General features: G+C 45.4%; 3 protein-coding genes across 6 annotated transcripts in view; 1 reads left to right on the top strand and 2 right to left on the bottom strand.

Moving 5' to 3' along the window:
• The window catches only part of LOC142906891 (uncharacterized), a 30783-nt gene extending 26146 nt beyond the window's left edge, over nucleotides 1–4637 (bottom strand). The window contains exon 1 of the mRNA XM_076055612.1: nucleotides 4468–4637. The gene's annotated coding sequence lies outside the window, so the exon portion shown is untranslated. The remainder of the gene's footprint in view (nucleotides 1–4467) is intronic.
• The window catches only part of LOC116957256 (uncharacterized), a 631244-nt gene that overhangs the window by 205527 nt on the left and 400459 nt on the right, over nucleotides 1–25258 (top strand). The gene's annotated exons all lie outside the window — the stretch shown is intronic.
• LOC116957215 (uncharacterized) lies at nucleotides 6824–23970 on the bottom strand. 4 transcript variants are annotated; one of them, XM_076055434.1, is made up of 4 exons: nucleotides 23838–23970; nucleotides 22450–22512; nucleotides 21640–21762; nucleotides 16003–20108 (listed from the first exon to the last, which is right to left on the bottom strand). In XM_076055434.1, the coding sequence occupies exon 4, from the start codon at nucleotides 20078–20080 to the stop codon at nucleotides 18425–18427; it is 1656 nt and encodes a 551-aa protein (XP_075911549.1). In that variant the 5' UTR covers nucleotides 20081–20108; nucleotides 21640–21762; nucleotides 22450–22512; nucleotides 23838–23970; the 3' UTR covers nucleotides 16003–18424. The 4 variants fall into 4 exon arrangements, with proteins under 4 accessions (XP_075911552.1, XP_075911549.1, XP_075911550.1 ...); XM_076055435.1 differs by having other exon boundaries at nucleotides 21646–21762; XM_076055437.1 differs by lacking the exons at nucleotides 21640–21762; nucleotides 22450–22512; nucleotides 23838–23970 and adding exons at nucleotides 6824–12547; nucleotides 15168–15181 and having other exon boundaries at nucleotides 18581–20374.

Below are 25258 nucleotides of genomic sequence, written 5' to 3'. Positions count from 1 at the left end.
CACAACCACCACAACTACAACAAACACCACCACCACAACAACAACCACTAGCACAACAACCACTACCACAACAATCACCACCACAACTATCACCACAACAACCACCACCACAGCCACCACCACAACCACAACCCCCACAACCACAACCACCACAACAACCACCACCCCCACAACCACTACGACAACAACCACTACCACAACAACCACTACCACAACAACCACCACCACAACCACAATCACCAGAACTACCACCACAACAACCACTACCACAACAATCACCACCACAACTATCACCACAACAACCACCACCACAGCCACCACCACAACCACAACCCCCACAATCACAACCACCACAACAACCACCACAGCCACCACCACAACCACAATCACCAGAACTACCACCACAACAACCACCACCACAACCACCACCAAAACTACAACAACCACCACAACAACCACCACAACCACCACAATAACCACAACAACCACCACAACAACCACCACCACAACCACCACCACAACCACCAACACAACAACAAACACCACAACAACCACAACAACCATCACCACAACCACCACCACTACAGCAAACACCACCACAACCATCACCACAACAACAACCACCACAACCATCAACACAACAACAACCACCACAACCACCACCACAACACCCACCACCACAACAACCACCACCACAATTCTAGATTTAAAGCTTTCGTGACTGCAAGGATCCATACTCTTTGGTTCTATTCGGTAAAGTCACGTAGGTAAATAATAAAACAACAATAATCACGACGTTTTGGCCACAACACAAGCGGCCTTCATCAGGTGAAGGGACGAGCCTGTCTGGAGGACAGCGCTGGAGTGGAAGAAGCCACGCTTAGATCACGACATTTAAGGAAACGCTACTGTTATTATGGATAAAGATTCATACAGCAACAAAATCCAGAATCTGCTCAACGATGGAAGTTACTCAAAAATAAAAAATGACCCCACTAATAGCCTAGCGATAAAAACCAACAAGATCATCACTAGTTCGACCTCCCTAATCGACCCAACTAAACGTCCCTCCCTAAAACCTTCTGCTGCAAGACCCCCTAGATTCTATGGTCTTCCCAAGATTCATAAAGAAGGCACCCCACTACGACCCATCGTATCCACGATCAACTCCCCTACCTTTAGACTAGCCCGTTTTCTGTCAGATACCTTGCTGCCTTTCACTGGCAAGACCACCTCAGCAGTACTTAACTCAGCCCAATTGGTCTCTATGGTCAAAGACGTTGTACTGTCCCCTGACGATATCCTTGTCAGCTTCGATGTGGTCTCTTTGTTCACCAAGGTCCCAGTACCTGATACCATTGAAATAATTGAAAATTTGGTCCAACATGGACTAGACCCCGACACACCTGCACTGGTTAGGCACTGCCTCAACAATACCTACTTTACTTGGAATGGCTCCTTCTACAAACAAAATGAGGGTACCCCCATGGGTTCCCCCTTGTCACCAGTGATAGCCAATATTTTCTTGGAGAAATTTGAATCAGACGCCATCCAGACTTCCACCCTCAGACCTTCCCTGTGGAAGAGATATGTGGATGACACTTTCGTCATTTGGCCACATGGCCTCCCACCTCTGAACCTTTTCCTACACCACATCAATTCCAGACATCCCGCCATCAAATTCACCATGGAAGTGGAGAAAGATGGCAAGCTACCATTCTTAGACGTTCTGTTTGAGAGGAGACCTGATGGCTCATTGGGACATTCTGTCTACAGGAAACCCACCCACACAGATTCCTACTTGAAACCTGATTCCCACCACCACCCAGCCCAAAAGAATTCTCTCATCAAAACTTTATACCATAGGGCTCATTGCATTTCGGACCAACACCACCTGACCAGTGAATTAAAACATGTACACCTGGCCCTCAAAAGGAATGGTTACTCTGACCGTACCATCCGCCAAGCTGTCTCTCCCTCCATACAGAAACAACCACTTGATACTCCGGTCAAAACCATCACACTTCCATATATAGCAGGCGTTACTAAAAATATTTCCAAAATTCTAAACAAACACAAGATCCAGGTCCGGTTCAATACAGTACACAAAATTCGTGATCTGATCCCATCCGTGAAGGATGTCATTCCTGATTTACAGTACCCCGGGGTTCACAAATTGAGTTGTACCTGCGGTTATTGCTACATCGGTGAGACAAAGCGACATGTCTCTGACCGAATTCGCGAGCACAAATCAGATTTGAAACACGGCAAAACGAATTCTTCTGCCGTAGCTGATCACTGTTACAACGCTGTGGGGGATCACGATATAATTTTTTCCGATACCAAGGTTCTTTGCAAACCCACGGGCTTTTATCAGAGATTTGTTCATGAAGCAATTCAGATCTACAAACACAGACACAATTTCAACCGAGAGGATGGTTTCAAATTAAGCAACCATTGGAAAGATGTTCTAAATCGAACTAAACATTAAACTAATTTCAATGGTACAGTATATTTTTCGAGTAGTGGTACCCCAAACTTTTGCAGCTCTTATAAATTCCCATTTTCACACCATCAATAGGTAAAATCCCCCTCCCCCCTTTCCCCCCCCCCCCTTCGCCAAACTGCAAGTCCACCGGCACGTACACCACCTCTTTGCTCGCACACAGGTCCGATGTCTGAGCGTGGTTGTGTTTCGCTAAATTCTCCTGTTTGATGAGTACTAGGTGCCTCGGTGAATGTATATACTCTGACTTTAACATAGCTATTTCTGTGACCAGTTACTAGCTAATCACTCAGCTATTTAAATGCTAAATTCTATGCTAATTCCTTTGTCAAGGGGCACCTCTGTGGATGTGTATACTTTAACTTAGCTATTTCAATGAGCCATTTCAATGCTAAATTATATGCTAATTCCTTTGTCAAAGCCCGTGGTCTTCTTCTTCTTCTCACACAGCTTAAATGTCGCGATCTAAGCGTGGCTTCTTCCACTCCAGCGCTGTCCTCCAGACAGGCTCGTCCCTTCACCTGATGAAGGCCGCTTGTGTTGTGGCCGAAACGTCGTGATTATTGTTGCTTTATTATTTACCTACGTGACTTCACCGAATAGAACCAAAGAGTATAACCACCACCACAACCACCACCACCACAACAACCACCACCACAACAACCACCACCACAACAAATACCACAACAACCACAACAACCACCACAACCACAAACACTACCACAACCACCACTACAACAACCACCACAGCCACCACCACCACAACAACCACCACAACAACCACCACAGCCACCACCACCACAACAACCACCACAACAACCACCACCACAACCACCACAACCACCACCACAACAACCACCACAACCACCAACACAACAATCACCACAACAACCACCACCACAACCACCACCACAACTACCACCCCCACAACCACCACAACAACCACTACCACAACAATCACTACCACAACAACCACCACCACAACCACAATCACCAGAACTACCACCACAACAACCACTACCACAACAATCACCACCACAACTATCACCACAACAACCACCACCACAGTCACCACCACAACCACAACCCCCACAATCACAACCACCACAACAACCACCACAGCCACAATCACCAGAACTACCGCCAAAACAACCACCACCACAACCACCACCAAAACCACAACAACCACCACAACAACCACCACAACCACCACCATAACCACCACAATAACCACAACAACCACCACCACAACAACCACCACCACCACAACCACCAACACAACAACAAACACCACAACAACCACAACAACCACCACCACTACAGCAAACACCACCACAACCACCACCACAACAACCACCACCACCACAACAACCACCACCACCACAACAACCACCACCACCACAACAACAAACACCACAACAACCACAACAACAACCACAAACACCACCAAAACCACCACTACAACAACCACCACAGCCACCACCACCACAACAACCACCACAACCACCACAACAACCACCACCACAACCACCACAACAACCACCACAACCACCAACACAACAACCACCACAACAACCACCACAACCACCACCACAACCACCACAACCACCACAAAAACCACAACAACCACCACAATAACCACGACCACAACAACCACAACAACAATCACCACAACAACCATGCCAACCACCACAAGAAGTAAAACAAAGTGACAAAGTGACGAGCTGAGTGAAGACAAATTAAACTTAAGCGAGAGAATTGAAGCAAACGCGATCAGGCGAGGGCAGGAGGCATGGCCCCGCGTGGCTAGGCCCCGCGCTGTAAATTTCCAACCTGGACATCGCTTCCATGTTCGCTGCTACTCAATTGACATCCCTACGAGAGAGAGCGAGGCTCTACCTCGGTAAACAACAACCACCACCACAACAACCACCACCACAACCGCGATGAGAATTTCTCACCTCGGATTTCAGTGCACGGCGGAGCAGCAGCTTCCTGTTACTTCGTGACGTCACGCAGCAGCAGGAGTTGACATGACGCCACTTGCGGGGTACCAAACACTCCCCTCCCACAATGAGCGGCTCTGTGGGCGTGGGTGCCGAACTCGTCGCAATAAACTCGCGACGGCTTTCATGAATATATTATGTTAATGAGCCGCCAGTCACCGGGAGTAGCTTTGCCCAAACAAGGATTCTAGTTGAACAGGTAAGGGAAGTGACCCGGGCAGAGGTGACGTCACGCTCAAGGGCGCAGTGGACCGAGTGGGATGAATACCTTGGTGACATGACGTCACTAGCAAGGTACACCTCCCCCTGGCGTTTCAAGCCGATGAGGTAATGCTGAGTGGGGACGTCACAGGGCGGGGTTGGAATTTAAGTTGATTTAGATTCATTTTCCCTTGCTCCCTCCCTTGATCAGAGACCCCTTGGGTGTGTGAGCTCAGCAACAACTGTGTGTGTGTACACTGTGTGTACGTGTACACTGTATGTGTGTACACTGTACGTGTGTACACTGTGTGTGTGTACACTGTGTGTGTGTACACACACAGTGCGTGTACTACTCACTGTGTGTGTACACTGTGTGTGTGTACACTTTGTGTGTGTACGTACACTGTGTGTGTGTACGTACACACACACAGTGTTTGCAGTGTTTGCACACAGAGTGTACACACACACTTTGTACACACACAGTGCAAACACACACAGTGTACACACACAGTGTGTACGTGTACACACACAGTGTGTGTACACACACACACAGTGTGTGTGTACACACACTGTGGGGGGCCCAGTCATCTAAGTCAGTCGACCAATGGCATTTATTCATCAATTTATTATTTTCCCAAAAAAATTGTTTTCAATTTACGTAACTTTACCGAAAGAACCAAGAATACGGTAGCACATTCTGTATTTATTGCAGAGATTCAAGGTTCAACACCGACAGACAGACCTGGCTACCCCAGTAACATTCACCAAAATATGCACAGTCTGCTTAACGGCAGCTATAAAACATAGCGTTGTATCATTCACAACGCGCAGGTCATTGCATATTTGTGTCACGGTCAAAATTGGGGTAATTCCAAACATTATCCAGAAACTACACAATGGAGATGACGCTTCAATGATCGCCCCCTACCGACAGACTCATGTCCACGTGCAGGCCGGTGCAGGGCCACCTTGTGCCACACAGGGGCAGCTGCCACTTGGGGGGGGGGGGGTCCTTCGATTGTTTGAGATTAGATTCGATACGAAACACTGAGTTGCTGAGGCAATTAGGCAAGCGACTTATGAGTGCAAATATGATGTTGGTAATGTAGTGAATGCTTGGGAGCTTCATTGTCTCTCGCTCCTGCTGACAGATTTACCCAGCCCACAGCTCCAGATACCAGCCGCTCCTACTGTGCAGGTTCGGCTACGTACGGTGCGAAATAAGTTCCAGATACACACAGAGACTCACACAGAGACCCACAGATTAGCATGGTTGGCTACGTATGGTGCGAAGCAAGTTCAACGTACACACAGAGACTCAGGGCAAGTTTGAGTCGCGTGCAGTCATGGGCCGTGAAAGTTGAACGGGCTCATGTTGCTACTGACAGTAGTTGAATACGGTTGGAAAGACGCTGATCGAGACACACACAGAGACTGACAAGAGAGAGGTGGACAGACACAGACAAGAGGAAGACGGAAAGAAAGATACAGAGAGAGACAGAGAGGGGAACAGAGACACAGACAGAGAGATGTTGAATCGAACACAACTAACTCGCTCCATTGAAAGAGATGCATCAATCTTTGCCCATCCCCGGAATTAAGTCGTTCTAGTTTCTATTTATTTCAATGTGTGTGGTGTGTACGTGTAAGCAATGTGGGCTATCGATGTACACAGATATGAACAAGCTCAGCAGACAAGACGTCTTTCATACTCTTTGGTTCTTTCGGTAAAGTCACGCAGGTAAAAACATCCAGACATTGTCGTGGCAGAAGTCACGTGAGCCCCGGCACGTGACAAAGATAAGGTGACCCCCCCCCCCTGTGGCTCGCCCCGCTCAGCTGAGCATCGTTTCAATGCGGTGGGCTCACGCGAAATTGATTTCTGTAAGATGAAGGTGCTTTGAAAACCCACTGGCTATTCTTTTTTTATATAAGTGTTGTGTCCTTAACTAACCACACGGAGACGTCTCGTTGAAGCAACGCGTTTATGATAACTCTTTCGAACTCGGCTCTACACACTCCTGTAACACGAAGGGGTACGGCCCCTTCCACCCGATAGCCTACGGGAGTGACAGCCTCCCTTCTATTGCAGCCTGCACACTCAGTTCAGTTCAGTTTCAGTTCAGTTTATTTTGGTATAGCCCTGTGAGCCATCCGGCTCTTGAATCAGGTGCAACCACAACAAACGAAAAAAACACGAACAAGAAAAACATCTTAAAGTGACTATGTGATTGTGCAAACAGAAAATCCATGGAAAAAAAACGGTAAAAATATTCCTGAAAAAACACCGTACACCAACGCTGTGTGCAAAAAATCCCAGTGGGATGCAAGTCAAACAACAACAACCACAAAAACTTAGATTAAGGCCATCAGTCCAACTCCGTACTACAACAAAACAAACATGTCCAGACTAAAAAACGTTTTCCAAATCACCAAAAAATAAAGCCATAATTGCAACGTAACAGTGATCACAACGACTGTGACCGAATTGTTACAATAACCTACATAAATAACATGTAACACCAAACCCTAGAGCCATAGCTGGCTGCATGAGTTACTCCACAACAACAGAAGCATCGGTCGGAGTATCAAATTTTTCAATGCACCTTTAAGATCAGCACGCCAAATCAAAATACAGATAATACTTTGCAGCGTCATCCGGAGCGAAACATTTTATTTTATTTTACGCCAATGAATAGCAGTGGCAGCTAGGTGTGTACAACTCCTCTAGAGCAGTTTTGAGAGTAGATCTCATTGGTAGCGATTCAAGTTGCAGTTTATTGGCAATAGCATTCCAGACTCTGGGGGCATCAATAGCAAAGGCCCTTCCTCCAGTTTTTGTACGGCAATAGGGAATGTGAAGCTGGTAAATGAGCGAAGACCTGAGGTCAAATTTGTTCTTTGAAACAGAAAGGATATCCAGCAGGTAGTCTGCGGATTTTTTTGTAAGTACATCATGAATAAGATCTGGTGCACAAGCTGTCGAACATTAAGAGATGTTAAGTTTGACCCAATGTAGAGATCACAGTGGCGAGTCCTATATGAGCAGTTCAATGTAAATCTTAAGGCCGAGTGATAGATGGAATCAAGCTTCTTCAGTACAGTACTTGGGGCTGATTTATACACGATGTCACAGTAGTCAATTAGAGGCAGTATGGTAGCTTTTATCAATTCCAAACGGATCATTGGAGGGAAGCAGTGCTTGTGTCGATACAGAAAACCAATTTTTATTTGTCTTTTTACCAATATAATCAATGTGATATTCAAAATTCAGTTTTGAATCCAGGATGACCCCAAGATACTTATAGATCTTGACTTGCTCTATTTGACAATTATTTAAGGAATGTAATTGGGGAAAAATAACTTCCTGCTTTAGTCCTGTTGAGAAGCATAGCACCTTGGTTTTGGAGGTATTCAGGACTAGTTTAAGAGCAACTAGCTGATGTTGTAGTTTGTTGAAATCACCCTGGAGCTTAGCAATCACGTCATCTGGAGAGCGGCCAGCAGTAATCAGTATCGTATCTTCTGCAAAAAGATTTACCCTGGAATGATCCAGGTCAGTGCCCAAGTCATTGACATAAAGAGAGAACAAGAGGGGGCCGAGGATGGAACCCTGTGGAACCCCTTTTGTTATCTTAACACTGTTTGACCTCCAACCATCTGTGAATACAGTTTGGGTGTGAGAAAAGAGGTAATTTTTTTAACCATTTTACTGTGTTTTTGGAAAAACCGAGGCAACTTAGTTTACCAAGCAGGGTGTTGTGGTCTACTGTATCAAAAGCTTTGGACAGGTCAAGAAAAAGACAGGCACAGTACAGCTTATTATCAAGGCTACTGTAAATTTGATTCAGAGAGTCTAATGCAGCAGATGTGGTGCTGTATTTTTTTCGGAACCCAGATTGTTTTAGATGTAGTAGATTGTTGGTGGGCAGGAAACTGCTAATTTGGTAGTTCAATAATTTTTCAAAAATTTTCATCAATGGGGACAAAATTGAGATAGGTCGGTAGTTTTTGGGATCATCTTTAGGGCCCCCTTTGTGAAGTGGACGGACATAGGAATGTTTCCATTCTAGAGGAACTGATGCTTCTTTGATGGACAGGTTAAAAATGTGGGCTATAGGTTTGTATATTAGGTGACCAACAGTTAGTAGAGCAAAGATGGGAAAACTATCTGCTCCGGTAGAGGAGGACCCTTTGAGGTAGGAAAGCTGTTTCAGAACATTACTTTCGTGGATTGGCTGGAAACTAAATTCGTTTAATGTTTGGACAGGGGTGTAGGAATTTGCATGAGCAGGGGTGACTCCCAATACATTATCAAAAAGATTACCAGCTTCAGAAAAATGAAGGTTAAAATTGTCAACAATTTTTTGGGGATCTAAAAAATATTCCCTATTTCCATTAATCTCAACGGGCAGATTGTCTGTTTTGGATGCCTTTTCGATAGATTTGATTGTTTTACAAATAATCCTGGCATTTCCATGCGATTCCAGGAAAGTAGGCATTTTTTTCATGCCGTATTTTTTTGATACATCTATTCCTTAAAATCCTGTATTCTAGCCAGTCATTTACCAAATTACTTTTCTGAGCACATGCCCAAGCCTTGTCCCTAGTTTTCATGAGCTTTGTAATCAAAGGATCATACCATGGTGGGCGGTTGCCTTTAGTTTTAAATCTAACCAACGGAGCATGTTTGTTAAGAATTTGGAGAAATGTGTACCTGAAAGTCTCCCAAGCCGTAGTCAGGTTGGGGATATCACAGACCTTATCAATATCCGAGTGAAGCACATCATTTGTAAATGCCTGAGTGCTGAAGTGCCTCAAAGAGTGCTTCTCAACAATTTTAGGGGGGGCTTTGGGTCTGGCTGATGATTTCACCCCAAAAATGAAGGAGTGATCACTAAGGTTATTACCCAGAACATCAGTCAGTGTGAAATTGTGAGGGGCATTTGTCAATAGGATGTCAAGCAGAGTTGACTGTTCCGGATTTTTTAGATTGGGTCTTGTGGGGACATTTATTAATTGAAACAGGTTAAATTCATCTGTAAAATTTGTGGCCACGGCTGGCGGATTTAGCCAATTCCAATTTAGATCACCCACTAAAACTATTTCACCTTTAGGGAGGCCCCCAAAAAACTCTCTCAGTGCCGATGCAGCTTCAACATCCTTCCCACAAGGGTGTCTATAGTAGCACACTACCAATATCTGTTATTTGGGAGAGTTATTCTGAGAGCCAAACCTTCAAAGCAACATTTTTTAAACAAGGAGTGAGCTGGTGAACATGCAATAGTATTACGAACATAGATGGCAATGCCACCTCCTTTAGATCCTCGGTCAAGCCAAAAAAGGTTGTAGTTTTCAATCGTAATCTGCAAGTCATTGACGGCAGGAGTGAGAAATGTTTCTGTTAGGAAAAAAATGTCCCAGTCAAGATTTGCCACTTCTAGTTTTAGTTGACTTAATTTAATCACAAGCCCTCTGATGTTGACATGTAGAACACCAACACCTTTCCTGCCAGAAAAATCTACAGAATTATACGAGTTATTTTCATTTGGGCCAGGATGATGCTCAATACCACCCAGAAATAAGAAAAGTAGAATTAACAGTTTGCACAAGTATTTTCTGTGAAAGGATAAAGAGCGGCGAACCTTGGACGAATAGCAGTAGCTCGCAGATGGTGTTATTTTTAAGAGCAGAATGAAGTTTGGAAGGAGTGCTGGTGAAGTAATGGGACAAAGATAGGGTTTAAAAGGATACAATGATGGAGTGTAGAAGTGTCTATGAGCTGTTTCATTTGCAGGTGTAGTGGCAAATCGAGCAACAAGTATTGACGCAAAATAACGAGGGTAGCCGTTTGTGGAGTTGAGTGTGGCACTAGATATGGCCGGGAGGGACAGTAGTATGATACGGAGCATCGGGAGCTTGCGTGGAGGCGTCGTTTGTGTGCAATTTTTGTCGTAACTTTCCTGGCCCAAGGCCGTAAATGGTTGTGAGGGGCGCCGCAGGCGGTCAGGCTTGCTTCAACCCTTGGTTGTGAACATCCAGACATTAATCAGCAAGGAGCATTTCACGTCCTAATTCGACAAAATCTACGTCAACACGTAATACAAAATTATAATTCGTGTTGTAGAGAATGTATCTCCTCTATGTGTAACTTTTGAGTGGTATGCCGTGTTATTGATGAATGATCAGAGTGTGCTCCCTATTTCAAAGACAATGAGTTGCTCCAGAGGGAGAAGCTTCCTGAAACATAAAAATACCCTTTGACCTGTATCACAAGAACAATGAGTCTCACCTGAGTTATCTGTACAGATTACTTCCAAAACAGACTTTGTCCTAACATCACTTGTTCAATGTTTGACCCTTTTACACAAAATATTACATGTACGTACACAATCAGACAAGTATTCATTCTAAATAAATGAGTCATTTTAAATTTGTTCATTACTGCACTGAAATATACTGCATCAGGTTACATCGCATTAACAAGAAGCTATTTAAAAAACATATGCACCATCTGCTTAACAGTGTATGTACAACATACTATTGCGCCATTCAAAACCATTGCATGCTGGCGTCTGGGTCAAAATTGATCAAATTCTAAACATTACCTACAAAGTCCACATCCAAGATGCCACATCAACCATCGCCCCCTACTGACAGGCTCTTGTCCACATGCAGGCCGGTGCAGGGCCACCACCTTGTGCCACAGGGGCAGCTGCTACTTGTGGATCATTTTCGAGTGTTTGAGACAAAATACGATACAAAACTCCGAATTTCAAGAGGCGATTAAGCATGCACCATATAAATGGAATTATTAGAACCTTGTGAATGCTTGAGAGCTTATTGGCTCTCGCTCATGGATAGAGATCTGCCCAACCCACAGGTCCACAAGAACTGGCCGCTCTTACCCTGCAGGTTTAACCGAGGAATTGAGTGTTCAACTTCACATTCTTGTCATTAAAGGCCTGTGAAAAAAGGTGCATCTATTGGAGCGACATCGTCTCAAGCTTACACATCTACTGGGTCTCCATTTGACTTTGTATTGTCTCGGAAGTCCACCCACACCTCCACTTCCACAAACTGCTGGGAGTTGCCTCGCTCTGCCTCGCAGTTAGAATTCTCCTCCTGCTTCACGTTGCCTCCATCGATGTGAAGGTCCGATTTTTGAGTTGAATCTTCATCTTCACATTTTACCCTCACTTCTACGCTCCTCACCATCACTTCTTCACATTTCACCTTCACTTCTTCATATTTCACCTCGATACCTTTAAAAGTGTCCAAGCTGGGATTTTCTTCCAGTTCTTGTTTCATGAGGGATGGGCTCATTGCGGCACTTTGACTTCCACAAGCTGATTTCAGACTCCACTCCTTGTGGATCTTCTGATGCTTGTGTGTTCTCTGGTGTACATGAAGATTTGATGAACGTGAAAATGCCTTCCCACACACACTGCACTTGAAGGGTTTCTCTCCCGTGTGAGTTCTCTGGTGTCTTTGAAGATTTGATGAATCTGAAAACGCCTTCCCACACACACTGCACTTGAAGGGTTTATCTCCCGTGTGTGTTCTCTGGTGTGTTACAAGAGTAGTTGACTGTGCAAACGCCTTCCCACACACACTGCATTTGAACGGTTTCTCTCCCGTGTGAGTTCTCTGGTGTATAACAAGAATATATGAACGTGAAAACGCCTTCCCACACACACTGCACTTGAAGGGTTTCTCTCCTGTGTGTGTTCTCTGGTGTCTTTTAAGAAGTGATGACTCTGCAAATGCCTTATCACACACACTGCACTTGAAGGGTTTCTCTCCTGTGTGTGTTCTCTTGTGCTGAGTCAAACTTCTAGTATGATCCGTGCTGTATGCACACTGGTCGCATTGATGCCTTTTTGCACCGAGCTGTGCCGAGTGCCTTTGCTCCATCAGACCAATTTTGCAGAGGAAGCAACAGAGGAAGCGTCAGCTGCAGACAGAAAAAAAGGTATCCACACAATCTACACAACAGTACACAGTCACACGTAACTTACACATCTATGCTTATATATTCATATCATGAAAAAGTGTCCCAAATTCATCACACGGGCGGTTATGGTACTCAATGAGAGGGCAAATGGTCATATACGTGCCTCGAAGCCCTCGAATCTTCAAAATGAATGTTAACCCAAAACTCACTCAATTTCGGCTGTCTGGCCTCAAAAGGAATATTTATGAAAGCTAAATTCAGCTGACATAGCAAAGGGTATGGAAAAATACGATTTGTGTTATGCATAAACGCATATATTAATGTTCAATCACAACTTAGAGGTGTGAAGCCAGGCACAGATGTCCTTGGATGCTGGGATGAACAGCTCCGACTTCAGCTGCACGTGTGCTGTGATAACTACCTGGCTCAATAGAACTAATATATTTTACTACAAATACAAACTTGACCCTGTCACACACTGGCATGGCAAACAGTTGGTGGTGTGTCCAGACGCATGCCTGGCCACCTTCATCCGCTCATTATTAATGCTTCCTTACTCCACCAAGTAATTAATTGAAGGTCAATCAACATCGCCGAGGCTGCGTGTCTCTCTCTACATGTGGTGAGATGTTAACTACCTCTCCTGGCATACAGGAAGTCGTGGGTTGGATCCCGACCCTGGCGCCTGCTGTATATTTGGAGTTTACGTGTCTCTCTCTCTCTCTCCCTGTGGCCGCGTGGATTTCCCTCCGGATCCCCCAGTTGCCCCCACTCCACATGCAGAGTGAACACTGCCACGCGTCTAGAGTGAACACTACCACGCATCTAGAGTGAACACCGCCATGCGTCTAGAGTGAACACCGCCACGCGTCTAGAGTGAACACCGCCACGCGTCTAGAGTGAACACCGCCACGCGTCTAGAGTGAACACCGCCATGCGTCTAGAGTGAACACCGCCACACGTCTAGAGTGAACACCGCCACACGTCTAGAGTGAACACCGCCATGCGTCTAGAGTGAACACCGCCACGCGTCTAGAGTGAACACCGCCACGCGTCTAGAGTGAACACCACCACGCGTCTAGAGTGAACACCACCACACGTCTAGAGTGAACAGCACCAAGTGTCTAGAGCAGTGGTTCTTAACCTGGGTTCGATCGAACCCCAGGGGTTCGGTGAGTCGATCTCAGGGGTTCGGCAGAGCCCCCGCCACGGAGGTCCGGACACACTTGAATTATTGTGTAAATTTGTGATGACACACACGGCCCGCTTGGCCATCACTGGCTGCAGATGATCATGCTACACTGCTTGGCCAATCAGCGCTGCGGGGAATTTAGTGCGTACTCAGTAGTCAACGTGTGACTGTTGTTGTCGTACGTCGTGTGATTTCTTTAATATTTTATCCATACTAACTATGTCGGGCAAAAGAAGAAAGTGGTCGGACGAATATGTACAACATGGATTCTCATGTATCACGGAACGTGATGGGAGTGAGCATCCTATCTGCATGATTTGCAACGCCAAGTTGAGCAACTCTAGTCTTGCACCGGCAAAACTAAAGGAACACTTCTTGAAGCTGCATGGAGACGGGGAATACAAGAACACAACACTTGCTGAATTCAGGGTGAAGAGAGCCAGATTCGATGAAAGGGCCACTCTGCCTGCTCTTGGATTTGTACCTGTTAACAAACCGATCCTGACAGCATCGTACGAAGTTGCTTACCTGATCGCAAAGCAGGGCAAGCCACACACCATTGGTGAAACACTTGTGAAACCAGCTGCATTAAAGATGGCGAATCTGATACTCGGAACAGCGGCCGAAGGTAAATTATCCCAAATTCCCCTTTCAAATGACACCGTCAGTGACAGAATAGAAGACATGAGTAAAGACATCTTGGCTCAAGTAGTCGCGGATCTGATTTCAAGCCCGGCAAAATTCAGCCTTCAACTCGACGAAACCACAGACGTTTCTGATCTAAGCCAGCTTGCTGTTTTTGTATGCTATGTGAAAGACGACATGATAAAAGAAGAGTTTTTATTTTGTAAGCCTCTTACAACAACAACGAAGGCAGCCGATGTGAAGAAGCTTGTGGATGACTTCTTCAGAGACAACAATCTTTCATGGGATATGGTTTCTGCAGTTTGTACGGACGGAGCTCCAGTCATGCTGGGAAGAAAGTCTGGTTTTGGTGCGCTAGTAAAGGCCGATGCACCACACATCATTGTGACGCATTGTATTCTGCACAGGCATGCGTTGGCAACAAAAACCTTACCTCCAAAAATGGCAGAAGTATTAAAAACTGTGATGGAATGTGTGAACTATGTGCGAAAAAGTGCTCTGAGGCACCGCATCTTCAGTGAGCTGTGTAAAGAAATGGGCTCTGAATTTGAGGTACTTCTGCTCCATTCTAATATTCGGTGGTTATCCCGGGGACAGGTGCTGAATCGTGTTTTTGCCATGCGTGTGGAATTAGCCCTGTTATTGCAAGAGCACCAACACTGCCATGCAGATTGCTTCAAAAATCCTGAGTTCATTCTCATTTTAGCGTACATGGCTGAAATATTCGCAGCTCTCAATCATCTCAATCAGCAGATGCAGGGTGGTGGAGTCAATATCATGGAAGCGGAAGAACACCTGAAGGCTTTTCAAAAAAAGCTACCGTTATGGAAACGACGAACAGAGAACAATAACTTCGCAAACTTCCCGCTTCTGGACGACTGTGCAAGTAAGATCGAAGATGTGTCTGGAATCGGAGATATTTCTGTATCCACGGAACTGAAGCAAACAATTGCCACGCACTTAGATGAGCTTGCAAAGTCTCTCGACGGATATTTCCCTACAAGAGTCATATCAAGCATGGGTGAGACAGCCGTTCACGTTTGCTGTTGAAACAGCAGATGTCAATGATGAATTCCTCAACGAAATCATTGAAATTCAGCAGAGCCAGGTTCAACAGCAACTCTTCAGAACAACAACGCTCTCAACGTTTTGGTGTCGACAAATGAACAAGTATCCAGTTATTGCTAAGAAAGCCCTGGATTTTTTTATACCATTTGTTACAACATATCTTTGTGAGCAATCCTTTTCGAGGATGCTGGACATAAAAACGAAGAAAAGGAACAGACTTTGCTGTGAAAATGACATGAGAGTGGCACTTGCCAAGGTGAAGCCACGCATATCTGAACTGATCTCTCAAAGGCAACAGCAGAAGTCACATTGATTTCCAGGTATGTAATTTGTTGTGAGTTTATGCATTGTGTTGGTTTTATTATTTGAACAAGGTAATGTTCATGCACGGCTCATTTTGTGTACCAGTAAAAAACATATCTACGTCTTGAATTTGAAAAAAATCACATTTTATTTTTCACTAAAGAGGGGTTCGGTGAATGCGCATATGAAACTGGTGGGGTTCGGTACCTCCAACAAGGTTAAGAACCACTGCTCTAAAAGATTTGATTTATCAAATCTTTCCAATGATTGCTAAGATAGAATCCATCCATTTGATAAATCATTTCAGTTCTTGATTGATTGTTCACGCTTACAGTGGCTTTCAGACAGCATACATTATAAAAAAAATTCGTCTCCCCCCTCCTCTTTTCAAAAAAATAGATGGACTAGTCCTGGGCAAACTTCCAATCGCTGCGCGTGACGCCAACGTTTTTTATAAATAAATAAATGTGCCGTTTTAAAAATAAATGTATGCAAACCGACACACCTGATGATGACCGTTTGAGTTATGGTCGAAACGTCGTGAGAATATTTTATTGTTTTATATATATTTTGTTATTTTGTTGTTTCTCTTCAACGTGACTTTACCGAAAAAACTAAGAATATGAATTACTGCAGTCACGAAAGCTTTAAATCAAAATTTACAATGATCTAATTCAAAATAATACAATTCAAAGTTGTTTCATTTTAAATCGGGAGCTTGCGTGGAAGCGTCGTTCGTGTGCAATTTTTTTCGTGACTTTCCTGGCCCCAGGCCGTAAATGGTTGTGAGGGGCACCGCAGGCGATCTGGCTTGCTTCAAGCCATGGTTGTTAACATCCAGACGTTAATCAGCAAGGGCCATTTCTTGTCCTAATTCGAGAAAATCTACATCAACATGTAATACAAAATTATAATTCGTGTTGTAGAGAATGTATCTCCTCTACGTGTAACTTTTGAGTGGTATGCCTTGTAACTGATGAATGATCCGAGTGTGCTCCCTATTTCAAAGACAATGAGTTGCTCCAGAGGGAGAAGCTTCCTGAAACATAAAATACCCTTTGACCTGTATCACAAGAACAATGAGTCTCACCTGAGTTATCTGTACAGGTTACTTCCAAAACACACACTTTGTCTTAACATCACTTATTCAATGTTTGACCCTTATACACAAAATGTTACATGTACGTACACAATCAAACAAGTATTCATTCTAAATTATTGACAGGCATCTGAACAAAATTGAATTACAGGTGCACCCCAAGCCTGTTCCCACCCCTCCCCCCCCCCCCCCCCCCGCTTCTGTGTATATGCAAGATGTGCTGTTTTGAGCTGCCGCAAGATGAGCTGCCACTCTCCTTTTGCTCCCCCCCCCCCAACCTTATTTCCTATTTAAGCTTCTGTTCACCTCTCTCTCTTTGCCTCTCCGTCTTTCCTACTGACCATGTACCTCGTATTTTCACTCTGTCTATGCTGGTTTGTGCAATCCAGAAGTTGAACACGAAATTTAACACTTCTGAAATTCGTGGTCCGCCAGGAAGTGTCTGTGTTGTTGGCCTGACTGGTTGTGCTTCACATGTTTTTTAGGTTTGTTAAATTCTCGTCTCTCATCTTTTTTACCTCCATGATTTGTTCTTGCCATGATTTGTCCTTGACACCTGGTGAAGATCGCTTGTGTTGTGATCTAAACGTCGTGATTGTTTTGTATTTAATATAATTTTATTGTATTTCTACATACGTGACTTTACCGAAAAAACCAATGAGTAAGGTTACATCGCATTAACAAGAAGCTATTTAAAAAAAATATGCACCGTCTGCTTAACAGTGTATGTACAACATACTATTGCGCCAAAACGAGTTGGCCATTGCATGCTGGCGTCTGGGTCAAAATGTATCAAATTCTAAACATTACCTACAAACTACACAACCAAGATGCCACATCAACCATCACCCCCTACTGACAGGCTCTTGTCCACATGCAGGCCAGTGCAGGGCCACCACCTTATGCCACACAGGGGCAGCTGCTATTTGGGGGTGCTCTTCGAGTGTTTGAGACAAGATACGATACAAAACTCCGAATTGCCAGAGGCGATTAAGCAACCACCATATAATTGGAATAATTAGAACCTTGTGAATGCTTGGGAGCTTATTGACTCTCGCTCATGGTTAGAGATCTACCCAACCCACAGGTCCACAAAGACTGGCCGCTCTTACCCTGCAGGTTGAACCTAGGAATTGAGTGTTCAACTTTATTGTTGTCATTAAAGGCCTGTGACAAAGGTGCATCTATTGGAGCGACATCGTCTCAAGCTTACACATCTAACGTGTCTCCAATTGACTTCGTATTGTCTCGGAGGAAGTCCACCCACACCTCCACTTCCACAAACTGCTGAGAATTGCCTCGCTCTGCCTCACAGTCAGAATTCTCCTCCTGCTTCACGTTTCCTCCATTAATGTGTCGGTCCGACTTTGGAGTTGAATCATCTTCACATTTTACCTTCACTTCTTCGCTCTTCACCATCACTTGTTCATATTTCACCTCTATACCTTTAAAAGTGTCCAAGCTTGGATTTTCTTCCGGTTCTTGTTTCATGAGGGATGGGCTCATTGCGCCACTTTGACTTCCACAAGCTGATTTCAGACTCCACTCCTTGTGGGTCTTCTGATGCTTGTGAGTTCTCTGGTGTCTTTGAAGTTGTGGTGACTGCAAACGCCTTCCCACACACACTGCACTTGAAGGGTTTCTCTCCCATGTGTGTTCTCTGGTGTACATGAAGATTTGATGAAAGTGTAAACGCCGTCCCACACACACTGCACTTGAAGGGTTTCTCTCCTGTGTGTGTTCTCTGGTGTTTTTTAAGAGTAGATGAATGTGCAAACGCCTTCCCACACACACTGCACTTGAAGGGTTTCTCTCCTGTGTGTGTTCTCTGGTGTTTTACAAGAGCAGATGAATCTGAAAACGCCTTCCCACACACACTGCACTTGAAGGGTTTCTCTCCTGTGTGAGTTCTCTGGTGTGTTACAAGAGTAGATGACTGTGTGAACGCCTTCCCACACACACTGCACTTGAAGGGTTTATTTCCCATGTGTGTTCTCTGGTGTTTTACAAGAGTAGATGAATTTGAAAACACCTTCCCACACACACTGCACTTGAAGGGTTTATCTCCTGTGTGTGTTCTCTGGTGTGTTACAAGAGTAGATGAATGTGCAAACGCCTTCCCACACACACTGCACTTGAAGGGTTTCTCTCCTGTGTGAGTTCTCTGGTGTGTTACAAGAGTAGATGACTGTGTGAACGCCTTCCCACACACACTGCACTTGAAGGGTTTATTTCCCGTGTGTGTTCTCTGGTGTTTTACAAGAGTAGATGAAATTGAAAACGCCTTCCCACACACACTGCACTTGAAGGGTTTATCTCCTGTGTGTGTTCTCTGGTGTGTTACAAGAGTAGATGAACGTGCAAACGCCTTCCCACACACACTGCACTTGAAGGGTTTCTCTCCCATGTGTCTTCTCTCGTGTGGTACAAGAGCAGATGAATCTGCAAACGCCTTCCCACACACACTGCACTTGAAGGGTTTCTCTCCTGTGTGTGTTCTCTGGTGTGGTACAAGATCAGATGAATCTGCAAACGCCTTCCCACACACACTGCACTTGAAGGGTTTCTCTCCTGTGTGTGTTCTCTGGTGTTTTACAAGAGCAGATGAATCTGAAAACGCCTTCCCACACACACTGCACTTGAAGGGTTTCTCTCCCGTGTGAGTTCTCTGGTGTACTTGAAGATGTGATGAATGTGCAAACGCCTTCCCACACACACTGCACTTAAAGGGTTTCTCACCCGTGTGTGTTCTCTGGTGTGCTACAAGAGGAGATGAATGTGCAAACGCCTTCCCACACACACTGCACTTGAAGGGTTTCTCTCCCGTGTGTGTTTTCTGGTGTATTTGAAGATGTGGTGAATGTGAAAACGCCTTCCCACACACACTGCACTTGAAGGGTTTCTCTCCCGTGTGTGTTCTCTGGTGTGCTACAAGAGCAGATGACTGTGAAAATGCCTTCCCGCACACACTGCACTTGAAGGGTTTCTCTCCTGTGTGAGTTATCTGGTGCCGTGTCAAATGTTCAGTACTATCCGTGCTGTTTGCACGCCAGTTGCATTGATGCCTGTTTGCACCGAGCTGCGCTGAGTGACTCTGCTCCATCAGACAAATTCTGCAGAGGAAGCGACAGCTGCAGAGAGAAAAAAAAGAATATCCACACCATCTACACGTCAGTATTGAGGCACAGAGGAATGCATACACACAGTAACACATGACTTACACATCTATACTTATTCATATATTCATGATATAGTGAAAAAGTGTCCCAAATTCATCACACGGGCTGTTATGGCACACAACGAGAGGGTGAATGTCATAAACATGCCTGGAAGCCCTCGTATCTTCAAAATGAATGTTAACCCAAAACTCCGAGCACACAATTTCGGCTATCTGGCTTCAAAAGGAATACTTATGAAAGCTAAATTCAGCTGACATAGCAAAGGCTGTTGAAAATAATACTGTTTGTGTTATGCAGAAATGCATAAATTAATGTTCAATCGCAACTTAGAGGTGTGAAGCCAGGCACAGATGTCCTTGAATGCTGGGATGAACAGTTCTGACTTCAACTGCACATGTGCTGTGATAACTTCCTGACTCCATTCTTACAAAAAGTTCCAGAGGAAATAAAAAATAAACTGTTTTGATATAACCTCCTTGCTCAATAGAGTTAATAGACTTTACTGCAAATACAAACTTGACCCTGTCACACACTCAGAGGTGGAGCCAGGATTTTCAGGAAGATGGGGCAACCCCTTCAGCAATGAAAAATGATAGGAGTTGTTAGTAAGTAAGGAGTTGTTAGTAAGTAAGTTGTCAGTATGTAAGGAGTTGTTAGTAAGCGAGGAGTTGTTAGTAAGGAGTTGTTAGTAAGGAGTTGTAAGGAGTTGTTAGTTAGTAAGGACTTGTCCCTTGCTTTTTTTATTTGACGCGTATGATAGGCATCGCGCTCGCTGAAGGTGTTTGCCATCAGGGAAGTCGTGTACTGTATACGCAACTGCGCACAATTCTGTGAGTCGCTTGTAACAGCTTTGCCGTGACTTATTGCCAATTTTGGACTCGGACTGTTGTCCTCTCATAGAGTCCCTGGCACGTAATAATATGCCACACGGTGGCAGTGGGGGTCGCAAAATGCTGATTTATCTATATATATAAAAGGGAAATTTGTGAATTTGCGTCTGTTTGAAATGTTCAGCATACTTCCCGACATGCAACAAACTTGAAATTTGACATGTGGGTAGCTTCCAGACTGGACACAATGCACAAAGTATTAAAATAGTCGTCATCTGAGATGTCACCTTATGCGGCAGCGTTACGCAGTGTGCCTGCTAACGTCACGCATCCCCCCCCCCCAACACTCCGCGAAGGCCGTGTTTTAATCCAAGACAAGAATTAAAGTCCCGGGCAAAGCCGGGCAGTAAAGCTAGTCTATATATAAAAGGGAAATGTGTGGACATGTGTGTGTGTGTGTCTGTTCGAAATGTTTAGCATACTTCCCAACATGCAACACACTTGAAATTTGGCATGTGGGTAGGTTCCATACTTTACACAATGAAAAAACTATAAGAAATTACTTGTATATTTGGGGGGGGGAGGGTGGGAGACCATGGAGTGTGTGACGTCAACCCGCAACACACCTGAGTTAAGTAGTTTGTAATGCTTACCCGTACCATATGGCTCGTCGCACGCCATACTTCTAGAGCTGTTAACAGCATGCCGGGAGATTTTATGTGGCGCTTTGCTCCTGGCCGATGAAGCCATTGGCTTCTCGGAGTTTCAATACATATCTGTGCGAAGAACGTGTACAACGGCTATCTTAAACATGAAGCAGAAATTACAACTGTTTGTTTGTGTGAAGCAGCAAAAACTCTCCAACGCTGAGCTCTGGCGTCATGAAATTTGCACAGCTTATGTTGTCTGGAATTTCTAAGTTAACACGACTATTTTCAGCTCGCCACGTCATTCTCTTCTGGAGTGGCCAAAATCGACCTTACGTAGAAGTGGATTAAGGTTGAATTTCCTTGAGTGAAAACATCCGATTTAGGAAACTTGATTTGTTTCAGCTTTTTTCTTTCTTGAAAGCATCAAATTTTTTCAGGGGTTTTCGGTGAAAGGGAATATGAAATTTATCCAAGACAAGAATACAAGTCCCGGGCGAAGCCGGGTAGTGAAGCTAGTTACTAACAAACCCCAATGATCCGATCGAAATTAGGGATTTCGATCGGACCATTGGGGGGGGCACGTGCCACCCCACCCCCACTGGCTCCACCACTGTCACACACTGGCATGGTTCACTGGTGGTGGTGTGTCCAGACCCACGCCTGGCCACCTTCACATGCTCAGAATTCATGCTTCCTCACTCCACCAAGTAGAGTGAACACCGCCACGCGTCTAGAGGGAACACCGCCACGCGTCTAGAGTGAACACCGCCACGCGTCTAGAGTGAACATCACCACGCTGTTGACGAGCCTCACCTTGTGATGTGGGTAGGTCGCTTCTGAAAACAAAAGTGGTACAGCAGCTCAAGCGGGCTGGGCCTGGCAAAAAAGAATGAAATAAAAACTGCGTGAATATTTAAAAGAAAAACAAAGTGACAAAGTGGCGAGCCGTGTGAAGACAAATTAAACTTAAGCGAGAGAATTTAAGTAAACGCAATCAGGCGAGGGCAGGAGGCAAGGACCCGCGTGGCTAGGCCCTGCGCTGTAAACTTTCACATGGACATCGCTTCCATGCTCGCTGCTACTCAATTGACATCCCTGAGAGAGAGAGCGAGGCTCTACCTCGGTAAACAACAACCACCACCACCACTACAACCACCAACACAACAACCACCGCAACAAACACCACCACAACAACAACCACAACAACCACAACAACCACCACCACAACCACCACAACAAACACCACCACAACAACCACCACAACCACCACCACTACCACAACCACCACCACAACAACCACCACCACAACCACCACAACCACCACCACTACAACCACCACAACAACCACCACCACAACAACCACCGCAACAACCACCACCACAACAACCACCACCACAACCACCACAACCACCACCACTACAACCACCACAACAACCACCACCACAACAACCACCGCAACAACCACCACTACCAGAACCACGACCACAGCAACCACCACAACCACTACAACAACCACCACCACAACAACCACCACAACAACCACCACAACAACCACAACAACCACCACAACAACCACAACCTCCACAACAACCACCACACCAACCACAACCACCACCAGAACCACCACCACCAAAACAACAACCACCACCACAACAACCACCACTACAACAACCACAACCACCACAACAACCACCACCACAACAACCACCACCACCACAACAACCACCACCACAACAACCACCACCACAACCACCACCACAACCACCACAACAACCACCACAACAACCACCACCACAACAACCACCACCACAACAACCACCACGACAACCACCACCACAACCACCATCACAACAACAACCACCACCACAACAACCACAACAACAACCACCACAACAAGTAAAACAAAGTGACAAAGTGGCGAGCCGAGTGAAGACAAATTAAACTTAAGCGAGAGAATTGAAGCAAACGCGATCAGGCGAGGGCAGGAGGCAAGGCCCCGCGTGGCTAGGCCCCGTGCTGTAAAGTTTCAACCTGGACATCGCTTCCATGCTCGCTGCTACTCAATTGACATCCCTACGAGAGAGAGCGAGGTTCTACCTCGGTAAACAAAAACAACCACCACAACAACCACCACAACAACCACCACAACAACAACAACCACCACCACAACCACCACCACAACCGCGATGAAAATGTCTCACCTCGGATTTCAGTGCACGGCGGAGCAGCAGCTTCCTGTTACTTCGTGACGTCACGCAGCAGCAGGAGTTGACATGACGTCACTTGCGGGGTACAAAACACTCCCCTCCCACAATGAGCGGCTCTGTGGGCGTGGGTGCCGAACTCGTCGCAATAAACTCGGGACGGCTTTCATGGATATATTATGTTAATGAGCTGCCAGTCACCGGGAGTAGCTTTGCCCAAACAAGGATTCTAGTTGAACAGGTAAGGGAAGTGACCCAGGCAGAGGTGACGTCACGCTCAATGGCGCAGTGGACCGGGTGGGATGAATACTTTGGTGACATGACGTCACTAGCGAGGTACACCTCCCCCTGGCGTTTCACGCCGATGAGGTAATGCTGAGTGGTGACGTCACAGAGCGGGGTTGGAGTTTAAGTTGATTTAGATTCATTTTCCCTTGCTCCCTCCCTTGATCAGAGACCCCTTGGGGTGTGTGAGCTCAGCAACAACTGTGTGTGTGTGTACACTGTGTGTACGTTTACACTGTGTGTGTACACTGTATGTGTGTACACTGTGTGTGTACGTACACTGTGTGTGTGTACGTACACACACAGTGTTTGCACTGTGTGTACACACACTGTGTGTGTGACTGGGCCCCCCACAGTGTGTGTACACACTGTGGGGGGCCCAGTCATCTAAGTCAGTCGACCAATGGCATTTTTTCATCAATTTATTATTTTCACATTTTTTTTCTATTTACGTAACTTTACCGAAAGAACCAAGAATACGGTTGCACATTCTCTATTTATTGCAGAGATTCAAGGTTCAACACCGACAGACACACCTGGCTACCCCAGTAACATTCACCAAAATATGCGCAGTCTGCTTAACGGCAGCTGTAAAACATAGCGTTTTGTCATTCACAACGCGCAGGTCATTGCATATTTGTGTCACGGTCAAAATTGGGGTAATTCCAAACATTATCCAGAAACTACACAATGGAGATGACGCTTCAATGATCGCCCCCTACCGACAGACTCATGTCCACGTGAAGGCCGGTGCAGGGCCACCTTGTACCACACAGGGGCAGCTGCCACTTGGGGGGGGGGGGGGTCCTTCGATTGTTTGAGATTAGATTCGATACGAAACACCGAGTTGCTGAGGCAATTAGACAAGCGACTTATGAGTGCAAATATGATGTTGGTAACGTAGTGAATGCTTGGGAGCTTCATCGTCTCTCGCTCCTGCTAACAGATGTACCCAGCCCACAGCTCCACAGATACAAGACGCTCCTCCTGTGCAGGTTCGGCTACGTACGGTGCAAAAGAAGTTCCAGATACACACAGAGACTCACAGAAACCCACAGATAGCATGGTTGGCTACGTATGGTGCAAAATAAGTTCAACGTACACACAGAGAGTCAGAGCAAGTTTGAGTTGCG

Source organism: Petromyzon marinus, chromosome 71 (assembly GCF_048934315.1).
Source record: "Petromyzon marinus isolate PM22_M1 ecotype Great Lakes invasive population chromosome 71, UKy_Petmar_22M1.pri1.0, whole genome shotgun sequence".
In the NCBI taxonomy this organism is placed as follows: Eukaryota; Metazoa; Chordata; class Hyperoartia; order Petromyzontiformes; family Petromyzontidae; genus Petromyzon; species Petromyzon marinus.
Note: the sequence above shows the minus strand (reverse complement) of the source record. Positions and strands in the feature narration are given on the sequence as shown.